The 20868-nt window shown below is 52.0% G+C and overlaps 9 protein-coding genes across 9 annotated transcripts; 6 read left to right on the forward strand and 3 right to left on the reverse strand.

Annotated features, from left to right (window-relative positions):
- Window positions 1-60: 60 nt before the first annotated feature.
- Window positions 61-845, reverse strand: BO87DRAFT_374492 (COX assembly mitochondrial protein). The gene is made up of 2 exons (XM_025622791.1): window positions 712-845; window positions 61-622 (listed from the first exon to the last, which is right to left on the reverse strand). The coding sequence occupies exons 1-2, from the start codon at window positions 743-745 to the stop codon at window positions 342-344; spliced, it is 315 nt and encodes a 104-aa protein (XP_025482275.1). The 5' UTR covers window positions 746-845; the 3' UTR covers window positions 61-341.
- Window positions 846-973: 128 nt separating this feature from the next.
- On the forward strand, window positions 974-3059 carry BO87DRAFT_354224 (rRNA-processing protein PWP1). Its single transcript, XM_025621274.1, has 2 exons — window positions 974-1437; window positions 1524-3059. Exons 1-2 carry the CDS (start codon window positions 1181-1183, stop codon window positions 2881-2883), a joined length of 1617 nt encoding a protein of 538 aa, XP_025482276.1. The 5' UTR covers window positions 974-1180; the 3' UTR covers window positions 2884-3059.
- Window positions 3060-4521: 1462 nt separating this feature from the next.
- BO87DRAFT_231777 (uncharacterized protein) lies at window positions 4522-5048 on the forward strand. Its single transcript, XM_025618771.1, has one exon. The coding sequence runs from the start codon at window positions 4659-4661 to the stop codon at window positions 4950-4952; it is 294 nt and encodes a 97-aa protein (XP_025482277.1). The 5' UTR covers window positions 4522-4658; the 3' UTR covers window positions 4953-5048.
- Window positions 5049-5675: 627 nt separating this feature from the next.
- Window positions 5676-6949, forward strand: BO87DRAFT_231784 (uncharacterized protein). Its single transcript, XM_025618772.1, has one exon. It carries the CDS (start codon window positions 6003-6005, stop codon window positions 6744-6746), a length of 744 nt encoding a protein of 247 aa, XP_025482278.1. The 5' UTR covers window positions 5676-6002; the 3' UTR covers window positions 6747-6949.
- Window positions 6950-7438: 489 nt separating this feature from the next.
- On the forward strand, window positions 7439-10351 carry BO87DRAFT_374496 (rDNA-binding RNA polymerase I transcriptional factor). The gene has a single exon (XM_025622792.1). It carries the CDS (start codon window positions 7854-7856, stop codon window positions 9915-9917), a length of 2064 nt encoding a protein of 687 aa, XP_025482279.1. The 5' UTR covers window positions 7439-7853; the 3' UTR covers window positions 9918-10351.
- Window positions 10352-10707: 356 nt separating this feature from the next.
- BO87DRAFT_374497 (lipase) lies at window positions 10708-12466 on the reverse strand. Its single transcript, XM_025622793.1, has one exon. It carries the CDS (start codon window positions 12089-12091, stop codon window positions 11030-11032), a length of 1062 nt encoding a protein of 353 aa, XP_025482280.1. The 5' UTR covers window positions 12092-12466; the 3' UTR covers window positions 10708-11029.
- Window positions 12467-12652: 186 nt separating this feature from the next.
- Window positions 12653-16267, forward strand: erdS (aspartyl-tRNA synthetase, cytoplasmic). Its single transcript, XM_025622794.1, has one exon. It carries the CDS (start codon window positions 13012-13014, stop codon window positions 15868-15870), a length of 2859 nt encoding a protein of 952 aa, XP_025482281.1. The 5' UTR covers window positions 12653-13011; the 3' UTR covers window positions 15871-16267.
- Window positions 16268-16311: 44 nt separating this feature from the next.
- BO87DRAFT_231814 (uncharacterized protein) lies at window positions 16312-17702 on the reverse strand. The gene is made up of 3 exons (XM_025618773.1): window positions 17499-17702; window positions 17012-17438; window positions 16312-16929 (listed from the first exon to the last, which is right to left on the reverse strand). The coding sequence occupies exons 2-3, from the start codon at window positions 17336-17338 to the stop codon at window positions 16402-16404; spliced, it is 855 nt and encodes a 284-aa protein (XP_025482282.1). The 5' UTR covers window positions 17339-17438; window positions 17499-17702; the 3' UTR covers window positions 16312-16401.
- Window positions 17703-17923: 221 nt separating this feature from the next.
- Window positions 17924-20426, forward strand: BO87DRAFT_374499 (tubulin alpha chain). The gene is made up of 7 exons (XM_025622795.1): window positions 17924-17975; window positions 18156-18283; window positions 18360-18400; window positions 18518-18544; window positions 18638-18713; window positions 18797-19751; window positions 19818-20426. Exons 2-7 carry the CDS (start codon window positions 18259-18261, stop codon window positions 20038-20040), a joined length of 1347 nt encoding a protein of 448 aa, XP_025482283.1. The 5' UTR covers window positions 17924-17975; window positions 18156-18258; the 3' UTR covers window positions 20041-20426.
- The last annotated feature ends 442 nt before the right edge of the window (window positions 20427-20868 follow it).

The following is a 20868-nucleotide window of genomic DNA, read 5'->3' on the forward strand; positions in this document are numbered from 1 at the left end:
GCTTTGCTAAGGTGCTACTTTTCTTTTAACTTGACTTCATGGTACGGCGTTCGGCGGACGAGATAAAAAAGTGTCCATATGAATTGTGTATAGGTAGTTATCATCGATATTGATAGACGATTTCAACATCCAACATACCCATCCCAGCACAACATAAACATACACCGAAGACGCAGTAGCAGCATAAGAAGAGAGAATGATATGATATAGTATAATATAATCCCAAACGCCAATCAAAATAAGCAACCCACATGCACCCAGCCCATCAGACACATACATCAATCATATCATACACACCAGCACCCCACCCTATCCCATCAACCAAGCGCAAAGTTACAGATCTATTTCTCCGCCGAACTCGAACCCGAAGAAGCAGAAGCAGAAGAAGAAGCCAACGAAGAAATCGACCCCGTCTCCGCAAGCGCCTTCTCCTCAGCCCAAATACGCTCAATCTTCTTGCGCTTCTCCTTCGCCTCATCCCGGTTGCGCTTTGCGCGCGCATACCGCTCCGCCGCTAGACATTTGTTCACGTCGCGCTTGACATCGTTGCATCCACCCAGAGCTTTGTGGATGAAGCCTCGTGCGTGGCATTCGTCGAGGGCGGTCATGATTTCTTCGCAGTCTGTTGAGGGGGAAAGTTAGTACGGTGCTTGGTGTGGTATGATGTGATCTGATGTTGATGGTGGAGAGATGGGGGGAGAGGTAACGTACTTGCGTTGTAGGGGGTGTGGAGGTGGGAATGCATCTTGGCAAATATTCAACGGTAATCCGTCTGCTGAGTGGGAAATGTATGGAGATCTCAATTGAAGTTCTATACAGCAATGGGTCCTAACTGCATTAATGATCCATATATGGAAATGGGAAGGATTTCTTTCCGTAAAAGCCGGGCGGTGAAGGACTTATCGGGTATTATTCTGCCGGGCGGGGGAAAAGGAAAGAAGAAAAAAAAAATATTCTTTTTTTCTTCTTTAGTTTCAACTAATTGCTTGTCGACGGGGAATTTTTTTCTGTTGGCATTCTTTTCTATTTGGACCATTGTGAGGAATTTGTGGTTTCCTCTTTTTGTGTCTTATATTTCTGTCCGAGTTTGCACCTGTATAGGTTGAGCAAATCGCCTACGGCAGGATATTATTACTATCGACTTTTTTCTTTTTCTATTCACGATTGATTGCTTCTCACGATGTCTATGATTACCACTTCCGCTTGGGTGCGGCGCGGAGTCGCTGCCCAGTTCCCTACGAAATATGAGATCAACGAGGAGGAAATGGATCGTATATCGAAGCTTGCGCGCATGCAGCTTGAAGAGGCGCAGGGTGATTTGAAGGCTGCGCAGGAGGATGAGGAGATGGAGGAGGATAAGAAGGAGGGTGCGGATGATGCTATGGAGGATGATTCGAAGGAGAAGGAGAAGGTTGAGAAGAAGGATGGTGCTGCGGAGTGAGTTTTCCTGTTGTATACCATTGGATCGGATTTGTGTCAAGGAACGAGGAACAGGGACGAGTGCTAACATTTGATGATGAAAGTGATGACGATGACCTCAAGGAATACGATCTGGATCACTACGACAGCGACGAGGTCGACGAGGACGGCGAAAAGATTACCATGTTCGGCAATGTCAAGTCGCTCGCCTACCACCAGCCCAACGAGGAGGACCCGTACCTGGTTATGCCGCCGGAGGAGGAAGATGAGGAGAGAGAGGAACTGCAGATTATGCCGACGGATAATCTGCTGTTGGCGGGTAAGGTTGAGGACGAGGTTGCTCATCTGGAGGTCTACGTCTACGAGGACGCCGCCGATAACCTCTACGTTCACCACGATATCATGCTTCCCGCTATTCCGTTGGCGTTGGAGTGGTTGGACATCCCCGTTGGTAAGACGGCTGAGGGCCGCACTACCGGTAACTTCGTGGCTATCGGAACAATGGAGCCTGATATTGAGATCTGGGATCTCGATGTTGTCGACAGCATGTACCCCAACGCGATCCTGGGACAGGGCGGTGCCGATGCCGAGAACGGCGCGAAGAAGTCCAAGAAGAAGAAGGCCAAGGCCAACGACGAATACCACATCGACTCGATCCTCGCTCTGGCTGCGAACCGCCAGCACCGCAACCTCCTGGCCTCTGGATCTGCCGATCGCACCGTGAAGCTCTGGGATCTCCAGACCACCAAGTGCGCCAAGTCTTACTCCCACCACACCGACAAGGTGTGCGCGTTGGAGTGGCACCCGACCGAGTCTACCGTCCTGCTGAGCGGTAGTTACGACCGCACCGTGGTCGCAGCGGATATGAGAGCTCCCGACTCCAAGGCCCGCTGGGGCGTGGACGCTGATGTCGAGAACGTGCGCTGGGACAAGCACGATCCGAACTACTTCTACGTGACGACAGATGCCGGTATGGTGTACCGCTACGATGTGCGCAACATTCCCGCCTCGCCCAAGGAGTCTAAGCCCGTGTGGACGCTGCAAGCGCACGACTCGTCGGTGTCGTCGTTTGACGTCAACCCGACCGTGCCGGGCTACCTGGTGACCGGATCAACGGACAAGTCCGTGAAGCTCTGGAACGTTGAGAACGACAAGCCCAGCATGGTGGTGTCTCGCAAGTTGGAAGTGGGCAAGATCTTCTCGACCACTTTCGCGCCGGATGCTGATGTGAGCTTCCGCCTGGCTGTGGCGGGCAGCAAGGGCGTGGTCCAGATCTGGGACACCTCCACCAACGCGGCGGTGCGTCGGGCGTTCGTCTCACGGATGCCTTCCCTGGAGGGAGAGGTGCAGGAACGTCTGGTCGGTATTCAGCCCGATCAGGATGAGTCGGATGAGGAGGAAGGCGTGCAGGAGGTTGGAGCGGCGCAAGGTGCGGATGGCTGGGAGTCGATGGATGAGGATTGAGTAGATGCAATGCAACAAACGAGAAGAAGGAACTTAAATTTGGACGCCTTTAGCTTGGATGACCGCAACAAACAAAAAATGGAAGTAAAAAGAATGGATCTACGGGAGTTCTACTACTTATAGATAGATATTTTGAGAGTACCTCTTTTGCAATGAAAACGTTGTGATACCCCAATAACATTTTCACCTGTCCAAGTCAGTCAGTTAGTTAACTAGTTAATTTAGATGTGGTTGACGAGAACGGAAGAAAGTCGATGAATAAGCTGGAAGCGATGAAAGTGATTGATGAATGAACGATGGAAATTGATCGACCGGAAGAATACCCAAACCAGATATCGTCTGATACGGTCTCGAACACCAATCACATGCTTACAATGAGGCGAGTGGACGGGTCCGGTGATTGCATTTTTCATTTAAAGCATTTCGTCTGCAAGGCCTAAAGTAGATGAGGATGGTCGTGGTGAAGAATTCTGTATCTGCATGCTGGAGTGAGTCGTCGTGGAAACTTCATCCGAGATGTAGTAATTTGGTACCGGTCTAGCTAGGTATTGGCGTGCGGTAAGGTGCTTACTTACTATTATGTAGATGGTCACTTTAATTAATAGTAGTGACTACTGAGTTTAATTTTTATTCCTACTCGTAAGTAAAACAATAAAAAAATAAAATAAAATTAAAGAAGCAGACACTCATCGCACAGCATACATAGAAAGCATACTCATAAAAGGACATCGAGGCGAAAAAGCACAGGTCAAGTGTACAAGTTGTATAAGCGGGTGAAAACCACCGCCCAATTTATTAAGTTGACCCACAGGTGGGGAAACAAAGCGAAAAAGAAAAAAAGAGGCACTCGGTGGTTTGACCCGCCCGGCATCTCCGTCTGGTCTTAGTTTTTAGTTTAGTGTGGTGGTACGTACAACTCCATTGTTCAGAAAAGAACCCTCATGGAACGGATCGCAGATTCTATCCGACAGGCACGGTACCTACATTAGAGAGAGGGTCCAAGTATGTAGGTAGGTAAGTAGGAGATTAAGCCTGTCTTTCAAGGACGGACGTGATGTATGTAGGAGAACCACTCACACCCCCTTCCTTTCGACGTCATGTCCAGCTTGTTTAGTTGCATGTAACTTCCCTCCTCCCCCTTCAGCTGAGACGGCAGATTGTTTGAATTCCCCACCGCTCAGGGCACATGGCGGTTTCCAATGGCCAGCCGCGATGCCGTTCCTGGCGTCAAGCCGACACCACTTGGCCTTAGTTGGTGTAGCCTCGGTGGTGCTGCCGTTTGACGACGCCCACTTGGGTTTAGTCTGTGTATCAATTTTCCTATCGTTTTTTGAGCTCGGTCGGCTTTTAATCTAGACTAGACGGTCTATACTATCTACGGAGTAGATATCTGGAGGCATACTCGGGAGAGTCCCGCCCTATCAAGGGCTCTCTTTCTCTTTCTTCAAGGTACGTTGAGTACTATGTAGGAGGGAGGGGGAACGGAATTTTAGGTTTTTGACCTCCTGAAATCCAATACGCCAAACACGCGCCGGGATGAAGCTTTGAGTCGGTCCCTGAATTTCCTTTATTGTTTTTGTTGGTGGCCACCCGACAAAAGCAAATGACCGGGGGAAGATGGTCAAGGCTGTTCTGTCCGTCCGACCACCGAATCGAATCGCACGACTAGCCGCGCCTGACTGCCCTGCTTGTCTCCGTCGGAGCACCGGAGAAAAAAAAAGATGTGGGAGGAGAAGAGAGGAAGCATTAGGACTCCGTAGTTCGTTGTTATTATTATGCTGGCTGTTTCGCTTGTTTCTTTGCTGCGTAGCCCCGTAGAATGCGTATCCATGGTTGACTTTTGGCGAACAGGTGGTTCTCGACCATCGCCCGCATCATTACAAGGCGCCAGGCGAACCGTTGGAGAAAATACCGAAGGCAAAGTTTTCCCACTTTCACAACTCTATCCCACTCTTCCAGTTGGTCGGCTAAAGACCCTGGCGAACGAGTCGCGACTCAAGGATCCGATCCAAGGGTTATTGACTGGGTCGCTGAGAAAAGAGAGCAGTCGAATCAGGGCTTGCTATTAGCCCTTTTCTGCGTGCTTAAATTCATCATCTTGAATTTTAGTACCCACTCAGAGGACTGGAAAGAGAGAAAGAGACCAGAGAGGAAGCCTGAGAAAAGAGTAAAGTAGAGAAAAAGAGGGGGTAAAGACAAGGCCCAGAATCACGGCGGGAGAGTGGTTCCATCCACCTCATCCATCATTTCATCCACTCACTCACTCACTCGCCTCTTTTCCCCCCCTCTTCCCTTTTTCCTTCCCTTCCCTTTTCTCTCTCTCCTCCTCTCTTCTTCTGACCTTTACTTTCCCTTCCCCATTCCTCCCTGGGGGACTCCGATTTATTTCCTGCACCATTCCTTTTTGATCCTTTTTTCCATTCTTCCAGTCCCAGATCTGTGTATCCTGGATTCTTTCCTTCATACTTTTATTTCTTCCCAACCCTTATTTTATTCTTTTCACATCTCGCCCGTGGCGCGTCCTGGTTGTCCGCCCCGATCTTCCCTGTACCATTATCCGTGGTGCTACCGTGCTGCTGCAGTATCTCTTCGCCCCCTTGAGTCTAGCAGCCCACCTTCCATTTCCCGAACACCACCACTCATTCCATCCGCCCTATTTATTATTTTTCTCTGCTGTGCAAGGAAAAAAGCAAAAAAAAAAAAAAAAAAGGAATTAAAGAAAGAAGAGAAAGAAGAATTTAGAGGAAGTTCTGCCTTCATTTAGACACGGATTTCCTCTCCGCTGCGACAACTCGGTTCTTGTTTGACAGCTCATCCACTGTATCTGATAACGGACATTCCGGTGATCGATCTTCCATTCCTTCTCTTACTCCACCCCGCGATCGGCCATCAGCATTCTTTCCTTATACCGCCAAAGGCGTCAGTCTCTCGCGAACGAGGAGACGGTTACGGAAAACCCTAAAATAGCAAAAAGCAATATAGCTTGTACAACTATCGACCTTTCCCGGCCAGCTGCATATCTGCCATTATATCTGAGCCCGACCGCCTAGTCTGCACCTCCCAGCACTTATCGTCAATTGCGTTCTCGACTACACCTTAATTTCCCGAATATCGTCACCATGGCTTTGGCTAGAGCGTTCACCAAGCGCAGCAAGCGCCCCGAGGTCTCGGCCCCAATGCCATACCGGGAACCACATAAGCACGCTGGTCCGATCAATCGAGACAAGATTTCGGCTCCCGTGGAGTTGTTGTCGACGACGAACATGCTGGCTTACAATGCGCCCGACATCCACTCGGCAACTTCGTCTTCTACCTCGTCATTGCAGTCGCCCGACGATTCGGAAATGTCTTTCACACAACGCAGTTTTGGGTCGCCTCTGACTACACCCGATGAGTCGCCCATCGAGCCAAACCCATTGCCTTCCTATTTCCCGAAGCGATCTGCCACCATCACGAGCCACCCTCGCTCCTCGACATCGACCAACTCCTCTACGGATGCGCCACTGGTTCCCAAACGGGCGCTCTCCCACACCAAGCGGACCCACCAAGAGCTTGCTCGCCAGCGTTCCTTGTCTCGGCTATCCCCACCTCCGTTGAACTCGTTGCGCAATGCATCTGCTGCACGTCAGACACAGGATAGCTACAAGGCCGAGCCCCATCCATTTAGCAAGGAACTCGAGCAAGTGAACGAGGTGGTTGAGGAGTTCGGTGGCACCCGTATACTCGACGATGAGGAGCTGATTCTACGAGATAAGGGATTAATGAAGTTCACCGCAGATGACTATCTCGTGGAGATCGAGGCCCTTTATGGCAGCGTCTTTGATGATTATCTTGGTCCGATAGGTACGGGGGCATGGCTTTGAATCATGACCCTGTTCGTTGTTTTACTTTCTCTACCATCTTTTCTTTACTTTTTTTGACTTCCGAGGGATCCCGCCTGGAGGGCTCTGGATAGGAACTGGATATTTCCTTCCCTCGCCAGGATTGACTTGTGCCATGACCCACTCATATTCACTCTTTAATGTCTTGTGATCTAATTAGTCGGTTTCATCCTTTTTGAATTAGCTAGATACCACTGGGAGGAGCTTGATCTATCACCCCCAGATTTGCTTTTTTTTTTTTTTTTTCTCTTTCTATTTACTGGTTGCAGAATGGTGGTTCCATGTTGCGTGGATCGAATTATTCGCTTTGCTGACTGGCTATGTGACGGACTGACATGTCTAACGAGGTTCTCGGATCTGTATACTTCTTCCTTAGCGTCGTTTTGAATGCGAAAGACACTTGCCAGAATTGCTTTTAATTGGATTTATCTTGTAACAATGGAACGATACATCAGAAAGTTCTGCATCTCATGCATGTGCATACATTTGCGTACAGTATCTCTCTTTCTTGATCCACCTGGTGGACTTCGAAGATATGTATAACCCGATCGGGTAAGGCTGTTGCGCGCTGGTCACGCGCTGGTCACGAGCTGGAAGCCTGAGGCTCCACATCCGCCCCACACCCAAAAAATTTCACTGTCGAGTTTCTGCTTCTCCGCTTCGTCTACATTCTTCCTAGTTCTTACTCCAGACGGGCTCCCCTTCAACTGCTGGTCTGTCTCCCTCCCACACACTCGTGCATCGCAGTGTTCTCAGGGTGCGTGTGCTGGACAGTCCGATGAAGGTATCTTTCGCCTTCCTTACTCCCAAGCGCGCTTGTTATCTGTAGCAACAGCAGGTGGATCATCTCTCGACTTGCAACTGGTCGGGTCGTGTGCTCTGCTTACAAGATCTGTTCCCATCTCTTAATATCCCACTCCTCGCGTGTGATACTGTGAGAGTGCAACTCATGATTGGATCTGGGGTCCTGTTTCAAGCACTCCCCAGCCATTTCATTATTATAGAACCGTCGATCCTGGCGTGGTCGTCCTTGCCACCGCCTCCCGCACCGCAACGATCGCATCCAGGCCGACGACCACTTCATCCAAGATGCTAGTTACATCATCACCTGTGTCCATTCTTAAAACGCCTAAGAGCACCCCATCCACGACTGGGATTAAGCACAGGATGATGATGGGGGACGACTACAGCGATCTCTCCCTGTCCCCGTCGTCCTCGTCCGACGTGGAAACCAGCCCGAGTCCTCGGAAGCGGACGCGAGTGAAGTTTGATAAGGAGGTTTTAATGGTGCCATATAAAGAGGAACCTGAGCCGGAACGGAAGCCAGAGAAGAGCGCAGCCGTCGTCCGCGAGGAGGTGCGCAGGGCCATCCAACGGCATGTCTCTGGCACTGATAGCGAGGCGTACGACCGCATCAAGGAGACTTTTGCGGTGGACCCGCGGCGCCGGGATGAGGACAACATGTTTGCCTACGATGTACCTACACATACGTCCTTGAGACATCATCTCCTGGGTCTTTTGTCAAATGTTGCGTCCTTGGATCGCAGTTGCAACGGACTGGTCCAAGCTGTGCTGAATAGCGTATGGCTGGGCCGGGACGAGTCGTACATCAAGTTGTATATACGCTTTCTCGGTAACCTTGCCGCTGCCCAGGGCAGCTATCTGGGGGCTGTGCTCAAGATGCTGGTCAACTTTCTGGGAGAGCTTCCCAAGGACACGGGGAAAATCCCTGGTTACCCGTCTGTGCATGTGCCGGTGCTTTACTCCCGCGTGCACTTGGCTTTGCGCCATGTCATGCAGTTGATCCCGTCTGGTAGTGGAACGCTGTCGCCTCTTCTGTCTGCTCAATTTCCGTTTGCTTCCGATTCGGCCAAGGCCAACATTGCGTATACGCGGAACCTCATCCGAGTGATCAGCTATGCCCCGGAGCTTCAGGGCGATATCCTTTCATTGATTACGGAAAAGCTTGTCAAGATTGACGTTCACATTCAAGTGGACCTGGAGGACATCGAGGATGAAGTCGGTGAGGATGTCCTGCAGGGAGTCTCTCCGGAATCAGTCATGATCGAGGAAGATGATGCGGAAGATGACGATGACAACGACTCCGTCCTTAGCGACGATTCGGTAGACGATGAATCCAAGCGGATCAAAGCCATTCGGGACAACATCCTCAAGCTGGATGGCATGATCGACACCATGTTCGAATACTATGCGCCTCCGTTCACGCTAGGCTCCCTGGACGACAAGGAAAATGCCTTCGATCTTCTGATGAGCCATTTCCAGAACATTATCCTCCCCACATACCGCTCGCGCCACTCCCAGTTCCTCCTCTTCCACTTCTCCCAGTCATCCCCCATCCTTGTGGACCGCTTCGCCGCGATGTGCACCGAACTCATCTTCAACAAGACGCAGCCAGCCATTATGCGTCAATCAGCTGCTGCTTATCTTGCCAGCTTCGTTGCTCGCGGGGCTCATATCTCTGGCGAGGTTGTCCGGGATGTGTTCGATCTGTTGGGCACGTATTTGAACAGTCTTCGTCTGGATTATGAAGCCACTTGCCGTGGCCCCGACCTCCGCCGCTATGGCCCATTCTACTCCACGGCTCAGGCCCTGCTCTACATCTTCTGCTTCCGCTGGCGAGACCTGACCACCGCTGCGCTGGAGGGCGACACTCCTGACCAAGTCGACGAGCTTGAGCCGGAGGACATTATGTTCCCGCCGTCCGTCAAGGAAGTGCTGCACCAGGCCATCCACTCCAAGCTGAACCCGCTGAAGGTGTGCTCGCCCGCGATCGTGTCCCAGTTTGCGCGGATGTCGCAGCACTTCAACCTGATGTACGTGTTCAGCATCCTGGAGACAAACAAGCGACTGCGCGTGTCCTCATACCGCAGCATCGGTGCCATGGCCGATCCGCGCTTCAGCCAGGTCGAGCGGGAGATTCGCGCCGGCGACGATCTCGGCTACCAACTAGACGCCTACTTCCCCTTTGACCCCTACCAGCTCCCGCGCAGCCGACGCTGGGTGGAGAACGACTACGTCCACTGGCGCGGCATCCCAGGTCTAGATGAAGACGACGACTCGGACAGCGAAGCGGATGACAACGAGTCGGATGAAGACCTCAGCGATGGGACCGAAACGGATGACGAATTGTGATGCGTCAAGACCTTTCAAAAGAACAACCCAAAAGTGCTTCTTTATTTCTCTCTCTATCTGTCTCTCGTTCTATTGGCGAGCACAATACCCCCAATCTGTTTGCGATTATGCCATCTCAGCAGGTTTTTATGTTCCTCTGAAAAGAAGAAAAGTTCTCTTGATATCTAGTTTTTGTTGTTTCATGGGTGGGAATTTAGCGCGGCGTATGGATATTGATTCGATTTGATTTGATTTATACACGCATGCATAGGTCGCATATGCCTGCTTGTTATCTGCCTGTCTACGTTGCCAGGTCTGCTACACTGAGACTGGCACCGGGATGGTTTTATAATGATGGACGATGGACGATGATGGATGGAATGGATGGACAGATGTAAGATGACATCTGCAGGGTAGAAGAGAATGAACAATCAACAAACTCTAAAAACTATAAACTTCTGGAAGCATGTAAACATCAAAGACCAGTGATAGTCGTAGTTGTTCGTTACCTGTTTCGACCGATCAAAATGATTAGGTCAAGTAAGTACCTGTTTAAGCTAGAGTGTCAACATGGAAGTCCATGCACATGGATGTCCAAATTAATTCAACTTACTTGATCTACCTCGGCACATTGAAATGATTTACTGATAATTATGTAAAAGAGGAAGAGGAAAGAGTTTCCCGTTTCTACATGTGAAGATGAAGGTACCGGGATGATTTGGACATTACAACCAAGTACTTCTAGTACATGTTATGTAATGCACATGGTACAGTAGGAAGGATGAGTACTACTATTGGTAGAGACTGTTTGGTTGGAAAGATCGTTGGCTATTACCCGCCAATTGTTTCTTGAAAAGATGATGCAAGTCAATCGCTTATGCATGCAGTAACTTCGGTAGTAATCAATGATCGTCGTCTAGTGTACATGTAGATATATGTGTGTGTGTAGTAAGGATGATGTAAGGATTCTAATGATGATCGAAACCCAAGGTAACGCCAATGACTCCAAAGAGTTATGATAATAGGACGCATAAGAAAGAGGGATAGTTTATACAGACCAGGATTTCAAGGGGAAAAAAGAAAAAAGCAATGAGTTATATGTATCGCCCATCCTTTGAGGTAAGGGGATGGGTCTACGCACCAAAGATATGCTTCATATCAGCACAGGCATCGCGGTAGAGAATATCAACTTTATCCTGATCGCGGAACGGATTGGGCGATTTATCCCACGCGTGGGGCGCCTTTTCGATCATCATGGCGCGGACATGTTTGTTGATATTCTGCAGACGTCGCACAAACACCTGGCCCTCCTTGAGAAGCATATCCCATTCGCAGATATAGAAGAAAATATCATGCGGCAGGGCATCGGCGAGGATCTCATCCGTGGCGTGCACGGGCGACGCATAGGGCGAGACCCGCTCCTCGCGCGTAGGCAAGTAGGACTCATCGAAGAGGTCGGTGAAGAAGGCTGGGAGGGTCTTACTGGGCATGAGGCTCATGGCGCGACGATGGTCACGCGACTCTTCGAAGTCGAGGATTGGGTACCAGCAGAAGAGGGCAACGATATTGAGTTCGCTGGTGGAGGCGGCGGATACTAGTTGCTGGGTGGAGTCGTAGGGGCCCAAGTTGGGCGGACTGCTGCGAGGTTCGAGGGCGTCTTGTTGGTCGCGTTGCTGCTGTCGTTGCTGCTCACTTAGGATACTGCGCAGGCGGAGGGGTACGGTGATGGCGAGGTTACCACCAGCGGAGAAGCCGGACAGGGCGATGCGCGAGACGTCCAAGCCCAGCTCGACGGCGTGGGCAGCGAGATACTGCAGGGCGAGGACGCCGTCGTCAACGGCGGCGGGAAACGGATGTTCGGGAGCACGACGGTATCCGACGCTGACCAGCACGGCACCGACTTCTCCGAGCACACACTGCGCCCAGCGACTGTCATCCGTGGGGCATCCTAGCGTGAAGCCTCCTCCGTGGAAATTGACCACGACGGGCAGACGACGACCTTCTTTGCGAGTGATGGGGTAGTTGGGTGGCGTGTAGAAGCAGAGACGGATCTGACCTGAACCGGTGGGAATAGTGCGAACAAAGGCAGGCCGCGGAGGTCGCGGAGGAGTGACATCGTGCAGGAACATGCCAATGCGCATTAGAAAGCGCCAGACAATGGCTTGGACATAGAGCCACCAGCGGGAAGACGGCATGGTGAAATGGCCATATAGCGGAGAGAAGCGTTCCAAAAAGGCAAGTAAGTTGTGAAAAGAAGGTTACGAGAGATCCGAGGCAGGAACAGATGGGGAAGAGGGAGAGAGCGTGTGAGAATGCAAAGAGGTTGACTCCGAAGGAGCGCCCGGAAGGTCGGAGGCAACACAGACCTGACCTGACCTTCCCGTTCAAGAATAGTAATCAGTTGATTGGAATGGAAGGCGATTAATTTACGTTTGCAGAGGGATTAAGGGACGTCTGATCCACGGAAAGCACCTGCCGAGGCAGACGAAGATCCAAAGTAAGAAGAAGCCAAGAGATGATGGTTGGGATGACACAGAAAGGTAGTCATGCAGTTCATGCAAGAAGTTGACAAGAAAAAGAAGGGAAATTAGAATTGGGAATGAGAACAGCTCTAGTAGTTGGCAAAAATAGAGTCTTGGACCACATCATCGGTCCTTCATTCCTGAACTGGACCCTGTTTCCACTCTGTAGTAATCTTTTATTACATAGTATTTTTTGTAATTGATATCCAGGGTTTTGCATCATCACAGGCATGACATCACTGCCTCGGGATCGACCCGCCAGCCTTTATTTGCTCCCTCGTATTTCTTCTTTTACATTGCACACTTATGCTGTTAATAATTCGATTACTTCTCTCACATTCTGGCCAACTCTTGGGTTTGTAAGGCCCCTGCTAAGCTCTCCTACTAACCTTAATTGTCTTGGAAAAACCCTGGACCCAACCCAACTCTTCCTTCTACTTATAAGCGCTGACGGTACCCTCTCTCTCCCCCTCCATCCTCCTCCCCTCCTCTCATCTCCCCCCGTCATTGACGGTCATTCTTCCTCATCTTTACCCCTTCAATCCTATTTATCACATCACATGGGAGTTGACTCCCATCCTCCCGCTCCCATCATGTCTATCAAACGTGCGCTCTCCAAGATTGTACCCAACAAGTCGTCGCCCGACGATGAGTCGAGTCACAGTACCCCGGCCTCGGCTGCATCCATGTCTCCCCGCCGCAGCATTCTCAGCAACTTCCTGCGCGATCGCGACTATGCCTCTTCCTCTGATGACGGCTCAGATGACTCTTCGTCGCCTGGCAGCATCAGCAAGAATCAGCAGAAACGCCTGGCACGTAAACAGCGCAAAGAGAAGTCCCGTCTGAGCGAGGAGCGTCATTCTGACGAATCCGATTCGCGTCGGAAGGAGGAAGTCGCTAATGCCACCCGCGAGGAGACCTCGGAGATGAAGGCTCGCTATGGCGAATTGCCGCTGATACAGTCCCGGACACGCCCTCGTGAGGTCCGTACCAATCTAGATGCCATCTCCGAGTCCTTGGTGGGCCAGCAGGTCTGTTTTACAGCTCGTCTACACATCATTCGTCGCATGAGTGCCAAGCTGGTCTTCCTCGTGTTCCGCCAGCAGCTGCTCACCTTCCAGGGTGTTCTGCATGAGGAGGCAGGCGTCAAATCCATCGCCATGATTCACTGGGCCGAGCATCTGCGTTTGGGTTCCATTGTCCGTGTGCGGGGAACCATCCAGAAGCCTCAGGTGCCGATCTTGGGCTGTACCATCCACGACGTCGAGATCTCCATCGACGAGCTGCACCAGGTCGTGCGTCGCGAGGAGCCCGTCCCATTTAGTATCTATGAGGCAGAGATTCAAACGGCCGAAGAGGAGCGCATCGAAGGCCGCCGCAGTCACATCCCCGATCGCGTTCGTCTCACCAATCGTCTACTCGACTTGCGCACCCCGACCTCTCAGTCCATCTTCCGCATTCAATCCGCCATCTGCAACCTCTTCCGATTCGCTCTCGATGAGCAAGGCTTCATGGAGATCCACACGCCCAAGCTGCAAGGCTCTGCGACCGAGTCAGGCGCCAGTGTCTTCCACGTGCAGTACTTCGGGCGAGATGCTTTCCTGGCGCAGAGTCCACAACTAGCCAAACAGATGGCTATCGCCGCCGATTTTGGTCGTGTATACGAGATTGGCGCTGTGTTCCGAGCGGAGAACTCCAATACCCATCGCCATCTGACTGAGTATACTGGGTTGGATATCGAGATGGCCATCGAGGAGCACTACCATGAAATGTTGGAAGTGCTGGATGCCGTGATCAAGTCCATTCTTCAAGGTGTGTATGGTCGTTACCGCCGCGAGGTGGAGACTGTGAAGCATCAATTCCCGTCAGAAGATGTTGTGTGGCTGGAGAAGACCCCCATCCTGCGCTTCTCGGACGGTATCAAGATGCTGAATGACTCTGGCTGGCGCGACGAGGACGGCAACCCGCTGCCAGAGGATGAGGACCTCCACACTCGCGATGAGATTCGCCTGGGTGAGTTGGTCAAGGAGAAGTTTGGCACCGACTACTACATCCTTGATAAATTCCCTGCCAGCGCACGCCCCTTTTATACCATGCCCGACCCCGAGGATGACCGATTCACCAACTCGTTCGACATCTTCATTCGCGGTCAGGAGATCGTCTCTGGTGGCCAACGTATCCACGACCCCCACATGCTCGAGGAGAACATGCGTCGCTCTGGTATTGACCCCGATACCATGGAAGACTATATGGAGGGCTTCCGCTGGGGTGCGCCACCCCACGCTGGAGCAGGTGTTGGCCTGGAGCGTCTGCTGATGCTGCTTCTGAAACTGGGCAATATCCGCCTAGCATCCCTCTTCCCTCGCGACCCCCGCAGCTTTCCGGCCAAGCCGGTGGCGGCACAACTGCGGCACCCAGAGTCATCGACTATTGATCCTCCGTGGGCGCGCGACAGGAAGGGTGCCATCGCACAGGATACGAGTCAGCTCCAGCCGCTCGAGCATCTCATTGCCAATTACGGCGATGCTACCTCCACTTCCTGGGGCGATGAGCGCTTCAAGATCTGGCGTGACATGGGCACGGGTGCCGCTATCTCCTACGTGCCCAGCAGCAGCAACTACGTGATCATTCCAGGCAACCCCTTGTGCGATCCCAAGCAGTACCGCCAAGTGATCACACAGTTCCTGCAGTGGTTGCGGCGCGAGACAAAGTACAAGCCCGTCTGGCTGCTCTGTTCCGCCGAAGTCGAGACCATCCTGGGCGAGCGCATGGGCTGGCGAACTCTGTCCTGCATTGCCGAGGAGCGCGTAAACCCAGCCCGCAATATGGCAGCTTCGGACGGCGAAATTGCTCGCAAGATCCGACACGCCGAAAGCGAGGGCGTCAAGATTGTGACCGTGAACAGAGGCGAGATGGTCTCCGACGAGGTCCGCCAGAAGATCGACCAGCGCGTCCAGGACTGGCTCAACAACCGCAAGGGTACACAGGTACACTTGTCCGAGATCCGCCCCTGGCGCGATCCCGAGCACCGCTGGTACTTCTATGCCGTCGACAAGGAGGGCACCATCTGCGCCTTTGTCGCCCTGGCCACACTCGCCCCCGTCCACGGCATGCAGATCAAATACAGCTTCGACTTCCCGGGCTCCCCTAACGGCGTTATCGAACACATCGTCACCCACGCTATTCAAACAGCCGCCGCCGCTGGCGTCAAGTCCTTCACATTCGGCGCCGGCGCCATGTCCTCGCTGACCCCCGGCCATAACCTCCGCGGCGCGCGCATCAAGATGCTCCAGCACACCTACGACACCATGGCCAAGCAGTTCCATCTGGTGCGCAAGAGTGAGTTCCGGGCTAAGCTTGGCGCCGAGGACGACCCGCTCTATATTGCTTATCCGCCGCACGGCCTGGGCAGTAAGGGTATGCGTGCGGTGCTGTATTTCTTTGAAGATTGATCAATCTACCTGCGAACTTAAAATATCCTCTCTACTCTATTAACTAATCTTGGAATGAGATCATGGCGTGTTTGTTATGGTGATCTGACTACAGGTAGATCTATGTGGCTTTTAGATATATTTCGTTCATGTTATGTCATGTCTTCGTGCTTTATTTGCTTGGGATGGATTGTTCGCATTAGATATTCCCCCTATTGTTTTTGTTGTCTTGGTTGTGGAGCGATGGATATGACTGTATGTTTTAGGGCTACTTTTGTTCTGTGTTTCCTCTCGTTTTTGGATGTGCTTTCATACAAAGACGGAAAGATAGACGCAGCGCCTGTGTAATGAAGCCATGTTGTATGTATGTATTGATGTCTCGATGAAAGAAAGAATGTCATACTAATTCGTCGCTAAATGTTGGTAAAATCATAATATGAAAACAGTAATCATACAAGTGTCGAAAGTACCTAGTATCCTAATATGCAAATATCATCCAGTGTAATCATGCACACATGATGTATATATACCTGTTCAAGGAAAGATCATAAATCACCGCACCTTCTTCCCTTCTCTCACCCCATCTACTACTACCTCCCCATCCCCATCCACATCCTCATCTCCCTCCTCCTTCTCCCTCTCCTCAGCCATATCATCTACCACTCTCCCTAACTCCCCAACCACCCACTTCCCAACCAAAACAGCCACCACAGCCACAATCACCCCGTAGCACGCCGTCGGCACCAACGACCTCGGAAACACATTCCCCAGAAACGGATCCAGAATCACATCCACCGCCACGGGCGGCACATGTGTCATCAGCTCCTTATCCGTGGTATAGTAGTCTGCCGCGGCGCGGATACGCAGGAAGAGGACGGAGTCCGTGATGGGCTCGTTGCTGTCGAGGGGAGTTTCGGGGTTGAAGTTGGTGGTGGTTGTGTCGTCGAGGTCGAGGTTGAGTTCGGAGTTTGGATTGCTGGCGAGGCGCAGGGAGGAGTAGTTTGTTATGGAGGAGAGGAGGAAGGTATCTGAGAGGGCGTGCGGGAGCGTGTATGTTGTTAGGGTGAAGGATGTTGGTTGCTTTTTTCTCATAGAGTTAGTATAGACTAGGTATGAGGGTAGATGGGTGGGTTTGGGGTTCGGTGGGGATAGGGTCACGTACAGTTGCTAGCCAGCATATGCGTACTTCATAGCGCCGACCAGGTGTGAGGTTTTGGAGGAAGAACCAGGATTCAGTCCCTGGTGAGGATTGGGTTGGGAAGGATGCGTTGAGGTGTGTGCGGAGGATGGGGTGGGAGGGGGAGAGGCGCGCGAGACCTAGGTCGTCGATTGGGGGATGTGGGGTTGGAATTGTGGTAGGGGGAGGGGCTAGAAAGATGGCCTTTTCGACGTTGGCGGTTGCGAGGGTCGTGAAGAGGAGGAAAGCGAGGAGGAGGTAAGGGATAGAGGAGGGGACATGGCGGGGGAGGAGGGGAAGGGTGAGAGGCATTGTTGGTTGGTTATGGTCGATGAGGGGGTGTTTCGTGGTGTGTAGTATTGTTTCATATGATCATTGTTGGAGGTATAGTGGGAGAAAAGCTGGAATGGACCTGCGGTGTTGCGTTAGAGGACTTGGTATCGTGTGAGAAGTGTGGGATTGGGATAGGTACTTGTCTGAAGCTTTGCTGGAGATCTAGATCGGAGCTGCGGTGGAAGGTGGAAGATGGAATATCCTTGATGTTTGATTTCAGGGATATTCGTGTTTGATATGGCCGTATAGGTCAAAGAGTCTGAAGGTGTAGGACGAGGACGAGGGATCAATTGAGAGAAGAAAACATAGCAATTGCAATGGTAATGGTGGTGAGCAATCCATGGACTGCGATGATCCGGCTGATGTTCGGCGATCTTTCGTCATGCCGTCACTGCTCTCCACGTGACCAGATCTTAACCGGAACAGGTTGCTGACTCAGCTATTGACCGCCAGGTGGGCAGCAGCCAATCAGAAGGCCCATAGCTCAACGCGACCCAACGGACGGATCAACCACGGCGGCATCGTTGGGTTGACAGCGCATGAAAGACCACAACAAATCGAGTCGACCGATTCTCGTCCTGCTCCTCCATTGTCACTAACCAAACAGTTCCCCAGGGTTCGTGGCCTCTCCCTCCCTCCCCCCCCGTTTTTACTAATTTCCCACCTGTTCCCTTTCCCTTGAATCTTCCTTCCCTCCCTCTTCATCCAATTCACCATCTCCAATTAACCCCCTTTCGTGCCCTGTGTTGTGGTGGCTCGTTAGGTTACTAACTTTACCCCTGAAAACCCCGTACAGATCGCCCTTGGGTATTTTAATTTTTCCCTCTGTCCACATTCCACGCCCACTCCGTGTCCCTCCATCAAACACTATCTGAAACTTATCAATTCGACTCGCCAAAATGAGAGAAGTTATTTCTTTGAACGGTGTGTGCCCAATCCCTCCCTCGCCGCCACTTGATTTTTCGCGTGGTCACTAATGTTTGTGTTTCCCCCCTCACAGTTGGTCAGGCTGGTTGCCAGATCGCCAACTCCTGCTGGGAGGTATGTTTAGACAGGGGAAATCGACCCCTCCTTTCCTGAAACAATATTTTGAAGTCAACAACATGGGCATATGCCATGAATTATGGGTATAAACAGTGGACTAACGATGTTGTTCAGCTCTACTGCCTTGAGCACGGTATCCAGGTATGTGAAAACAAACGCCTAGGCACGCCTTTGTCCAGCGTTGCCACTCCACATCGATGAGCAATCCCACTGACCTTTGCTTGCTGATGCCAGGCCGATGGTTACTTGACCGAGGAGCGCAAGAAGGATGACCCTGACCATGGTTTCAGCACCTTCTTCTCCGAGACTGGTACGTTTCCATAGCTCTCTCCACTCAGTGCCCCCCTGCTCTCCTTTCGCCTCCAGCCCACCCTAACAAATTATGGTGTATAGGTCAGGGCAAGTACGTTCCTCGCACCATCTACTGCGACCTTGAGCCCAATGTTGTCGATGAGGTCCGCACCGGTACCTACCGCAGTCTTTTCCACCCCGAGAACATGATCACTGGCAAGGAGGATGCCTCGAACAACTATGCCCGTGGTCACTACACCGTCGGCAAGGAGATGATCGACCAGGTCCTCGACAAGGTCCGCCGTGTTGCCGACAACTGCGCTGGTCTCCAGGGTTTCCTGGTTTTCCACTCCTTCGGTGGTGGTACCGGTTCCGGTTTTGGTGCTCTCCTGATGGAGCGTCTGTCCGTTGACTACGGCAAGAAGTCCAAGCTGGAATTCTGCGTCTACCCTGCTCCTCAGAACGCCACCTCCGTTGTTGAGCCCTACAACTCTATCCTCACTACCCACACCACCCTTGAGCACTCCGACTGCAGTTTCATGGTTGACAACGAGGCCATCTACGACATCTGCCGCCGCAACCTCGGTATTGAACGCCCCAGCTACGAGAACCTCAACCGCCTGATTGCCCAGGTTGTCTCTTCCATCACCGCTTCTCTCCGTTTCGACGGTTCCCTCAACGTCGATCTCAACGAGTTCCAGACCAACCTGGTCCCCTACCCCCGTATCCACTTCCCTCTGGTGGCCTACGCCCCCGTCATCTCCGCGGACAAGGCTTCCCACGAGTCCAACTCCGTCAGCGAGATCACCATGAGCTGCTTTGAGCCCAACAACCAGATGGTTAAGTGTGATCCCCGCAACGGCAAGTACATGGCCACTTGCCTGCTGTACCGTGGTGATGTCGTCCCCAAGGAGACCCACGCTGCCGTCGCCACGCTCAAGACCAAGCGCACCATCCAGTTCGTCGACTGGTGCCCTACTGGTTTCAAGATCGGTATCTGCTACCAGCCTCCCCAGCAGGTCCCCAACGGCGACCTTGCCAACCTCAAGCGCGCTGTGTAAGTTCTCCATCTGATATGCTTCTTTTCACGGGAGTAAAAAAGCTAACGGAAAACCAATTCTAGCTGCATGCTGTCCAACACCACCGCCATCTCCGAGGCCTGGTCCGCTCTCGACCACAAGTTCGACCTCATGTACTCCAAGCGTGCTTTCGTCCACTGGTACGTTGGTGAGGGTATGGAGGAGGGTGAATTCTCCGAGGCCCGTGAGGACCTGGCTGCCCTCGAGCGCGATTACGAGGAGGTTGCCAGCGACTCCCTGGAGGAGGAGGTTGAGGCCGAGTACTAGATCTGACCGAATTTTGGGCGGGAGTCCCGCGGGGGGTCCGGCCGGGCCGTCCGGGTGGAAGCCGTGGCTGGCCCTGAAGCAATGTGAATTGATCCGTTGGGGCAAGGCGTTGGCCAAGGTTGTATACCCAAATGAGCAGCGGGACTCTGGCTGCATGCAAATAGGAAGGAGAAGCTTGGCTCCGTAGTACAGACTATGTTTTCTTTTTGTCTGAGTATATTTTCTAATATCCCTTGAAGCAGCGCTGAAATTTACTCGCTCGTTCGAAACACATGTGCAGGATTTTTGGGCACCTAAGAGAATTGTAATCTACATTTTGCAAGTTTCGAGCGAATTGATGATGATCCCTGTAGTGGTAAAATGAGAAGAAAATGACGATGAGCGAGGAAATGCGCTTTTACTAGTACTCTCCCGTGGTTCGTGTTGCATGGCGAAAGGAAGTGAATGGGGGTAGAATAGGAGGGATGGCTTTTGAGATGGGAAAGTAAAGTCTATGAGATCCTACTCTAAATTACGCCACATCCAGAAAAGGAGGAACAGCTTCCGCCGAGGTGCATACATCAGTCGGATTCGTGCCGACCGGGTGAGCCTCCAGGGAGTAAGTAATCCATGGACCCTGGAGGGTGGAGAGAGACAGGGAAATGGAACTGGACTGACTGACGTCGGTAGTACTTGAGTGAGTGAGTGACTGACCGCCCGGGGGGAGCATAGCAGTAGCAGTAGCAGTAGCAGTGGCCAGTTAATTAATGCAGGAGCTGTCTCTGGCTGGGCCGCCCCTCTGGCTGGGCCGCCCCTCTGCCTGCGGTGCTCGGCTCGCTTTAGTTACTC

This window comes from Aspergillus neoniger, assembly GCF_003184625.1.
Source record: "Aspergillus neoniger CBS 115656 unplaced genomic scaffold BO87scaffold_8, whole genome shotgun sequence".
NCBI classification, from domain to species: Eukaryota; Fungi; Ascomycota; class Eurotiomycetes; order Eurotiales; family Aspergillaceae; genus Aspergillus; species Aspergillus neoniger.

Excerpts from the sequence above, each read along its gene's own strand:
- BO87DRAFT_354224 (XM_025621274.1), top strand. The coding sequence starts at position 1,181 with ATGTCTATGATTACCACTTCCGCTTGGGTGCGGCGCGGAGTCGCTGCC. Across the intron at positions 1,438-1,523 it reads AAGAAGGATGGTGCTGCGGA|TGATGACGATGACCTCAAGG; the intron begins GTGAGTTTTCCT and ends TGATGATGAAAG.
- BO87DRAFT_374492 (XM_025622791.1), bottom strand. The coding sequence starts at position 745 with ATGCATTCCCACCTCCACACCCCCTACAACGCAA. Across the intron at positions 623-711 it reads CCACACCCCCTACAACGCAA|ACTGCGAAGAAATCATGACC; the intron begins GTACGTTACCTC and ends CCCCCTCAACAG.
- BO87DRAFT_231814 (XM_025618773.1), bottom strand. The coding sequence starts at position 17,338 with ATGCCTCTCACCCTTCCCCTCCTCCCCCGCCATGTCCCCTCCTCTATC. Across the intron at positions 16,930-17,011 it reads GCATATGCTGGCTAGCAACT|CAACCAACATCCTTCACCCT; the intron begins GTACGTGACCCT and ends ATGAGAAAAAAG.
- erdS (XM_025622794.1), top strand. The coding sequence starts at position 13,012 with ATGTCTATCAAACGTGCGCTCTCCAAGATTGTACCCAACAAGTCGTCG.
- BO87DRAFT_231777 (XM_025618771.1), top strand. The coding sequence starts at position 4,659 with ATGCTGGCTGTTTCGCTTGTTTCTTTGCTGCGTAGCCCCGTAGAATGC.
- BO87DRAFT_374499 (XM_025622795.1), top strand. The coding sequence starts at position 18,259 with ATGAGAGAAGTTATTTCTTTGAACG. Across the intron at positions 18,545-18,637 it reads GCCTTGAGCACGGTATCCAG|GCCGATGGTTACTTGACCGA; the intron begins GTATGTGAAAAC and ends TGCTGATGCCAG. Across the intron at positions 18,714-18,796 it reads CACCTTCTTCTCCGAGACTG|GTCAGGGCAAGTACGTTCCT; the intron begins GTACGTTTCCAT and ends TATGGTGTATAG.
- BO87DRAFT_374497 (XM_025622793.1), bottom strand. The coding sequence starts at position 12,091 with ATGCCGTCTTCCCGCTGGTGGCTCTATGTCCAAGCCATTGTCTGGCGC.
- BO87DRAFT_231784 (XM_025618772.1), top strand. The coding sequence starts at position 6,003 with ATGGCTTTGGCTAGAGCGTTCACCAAGCGCAGCAAGCGCCCCGAGGTC.
- BO87DRAFT_374496 (XM_025622792.1), top strand. The coding sequence starts at position 7,854 with ATGCTAGTTACATCATCACCTGTGTCCATTCTTAAAACGCCTAAGAGC.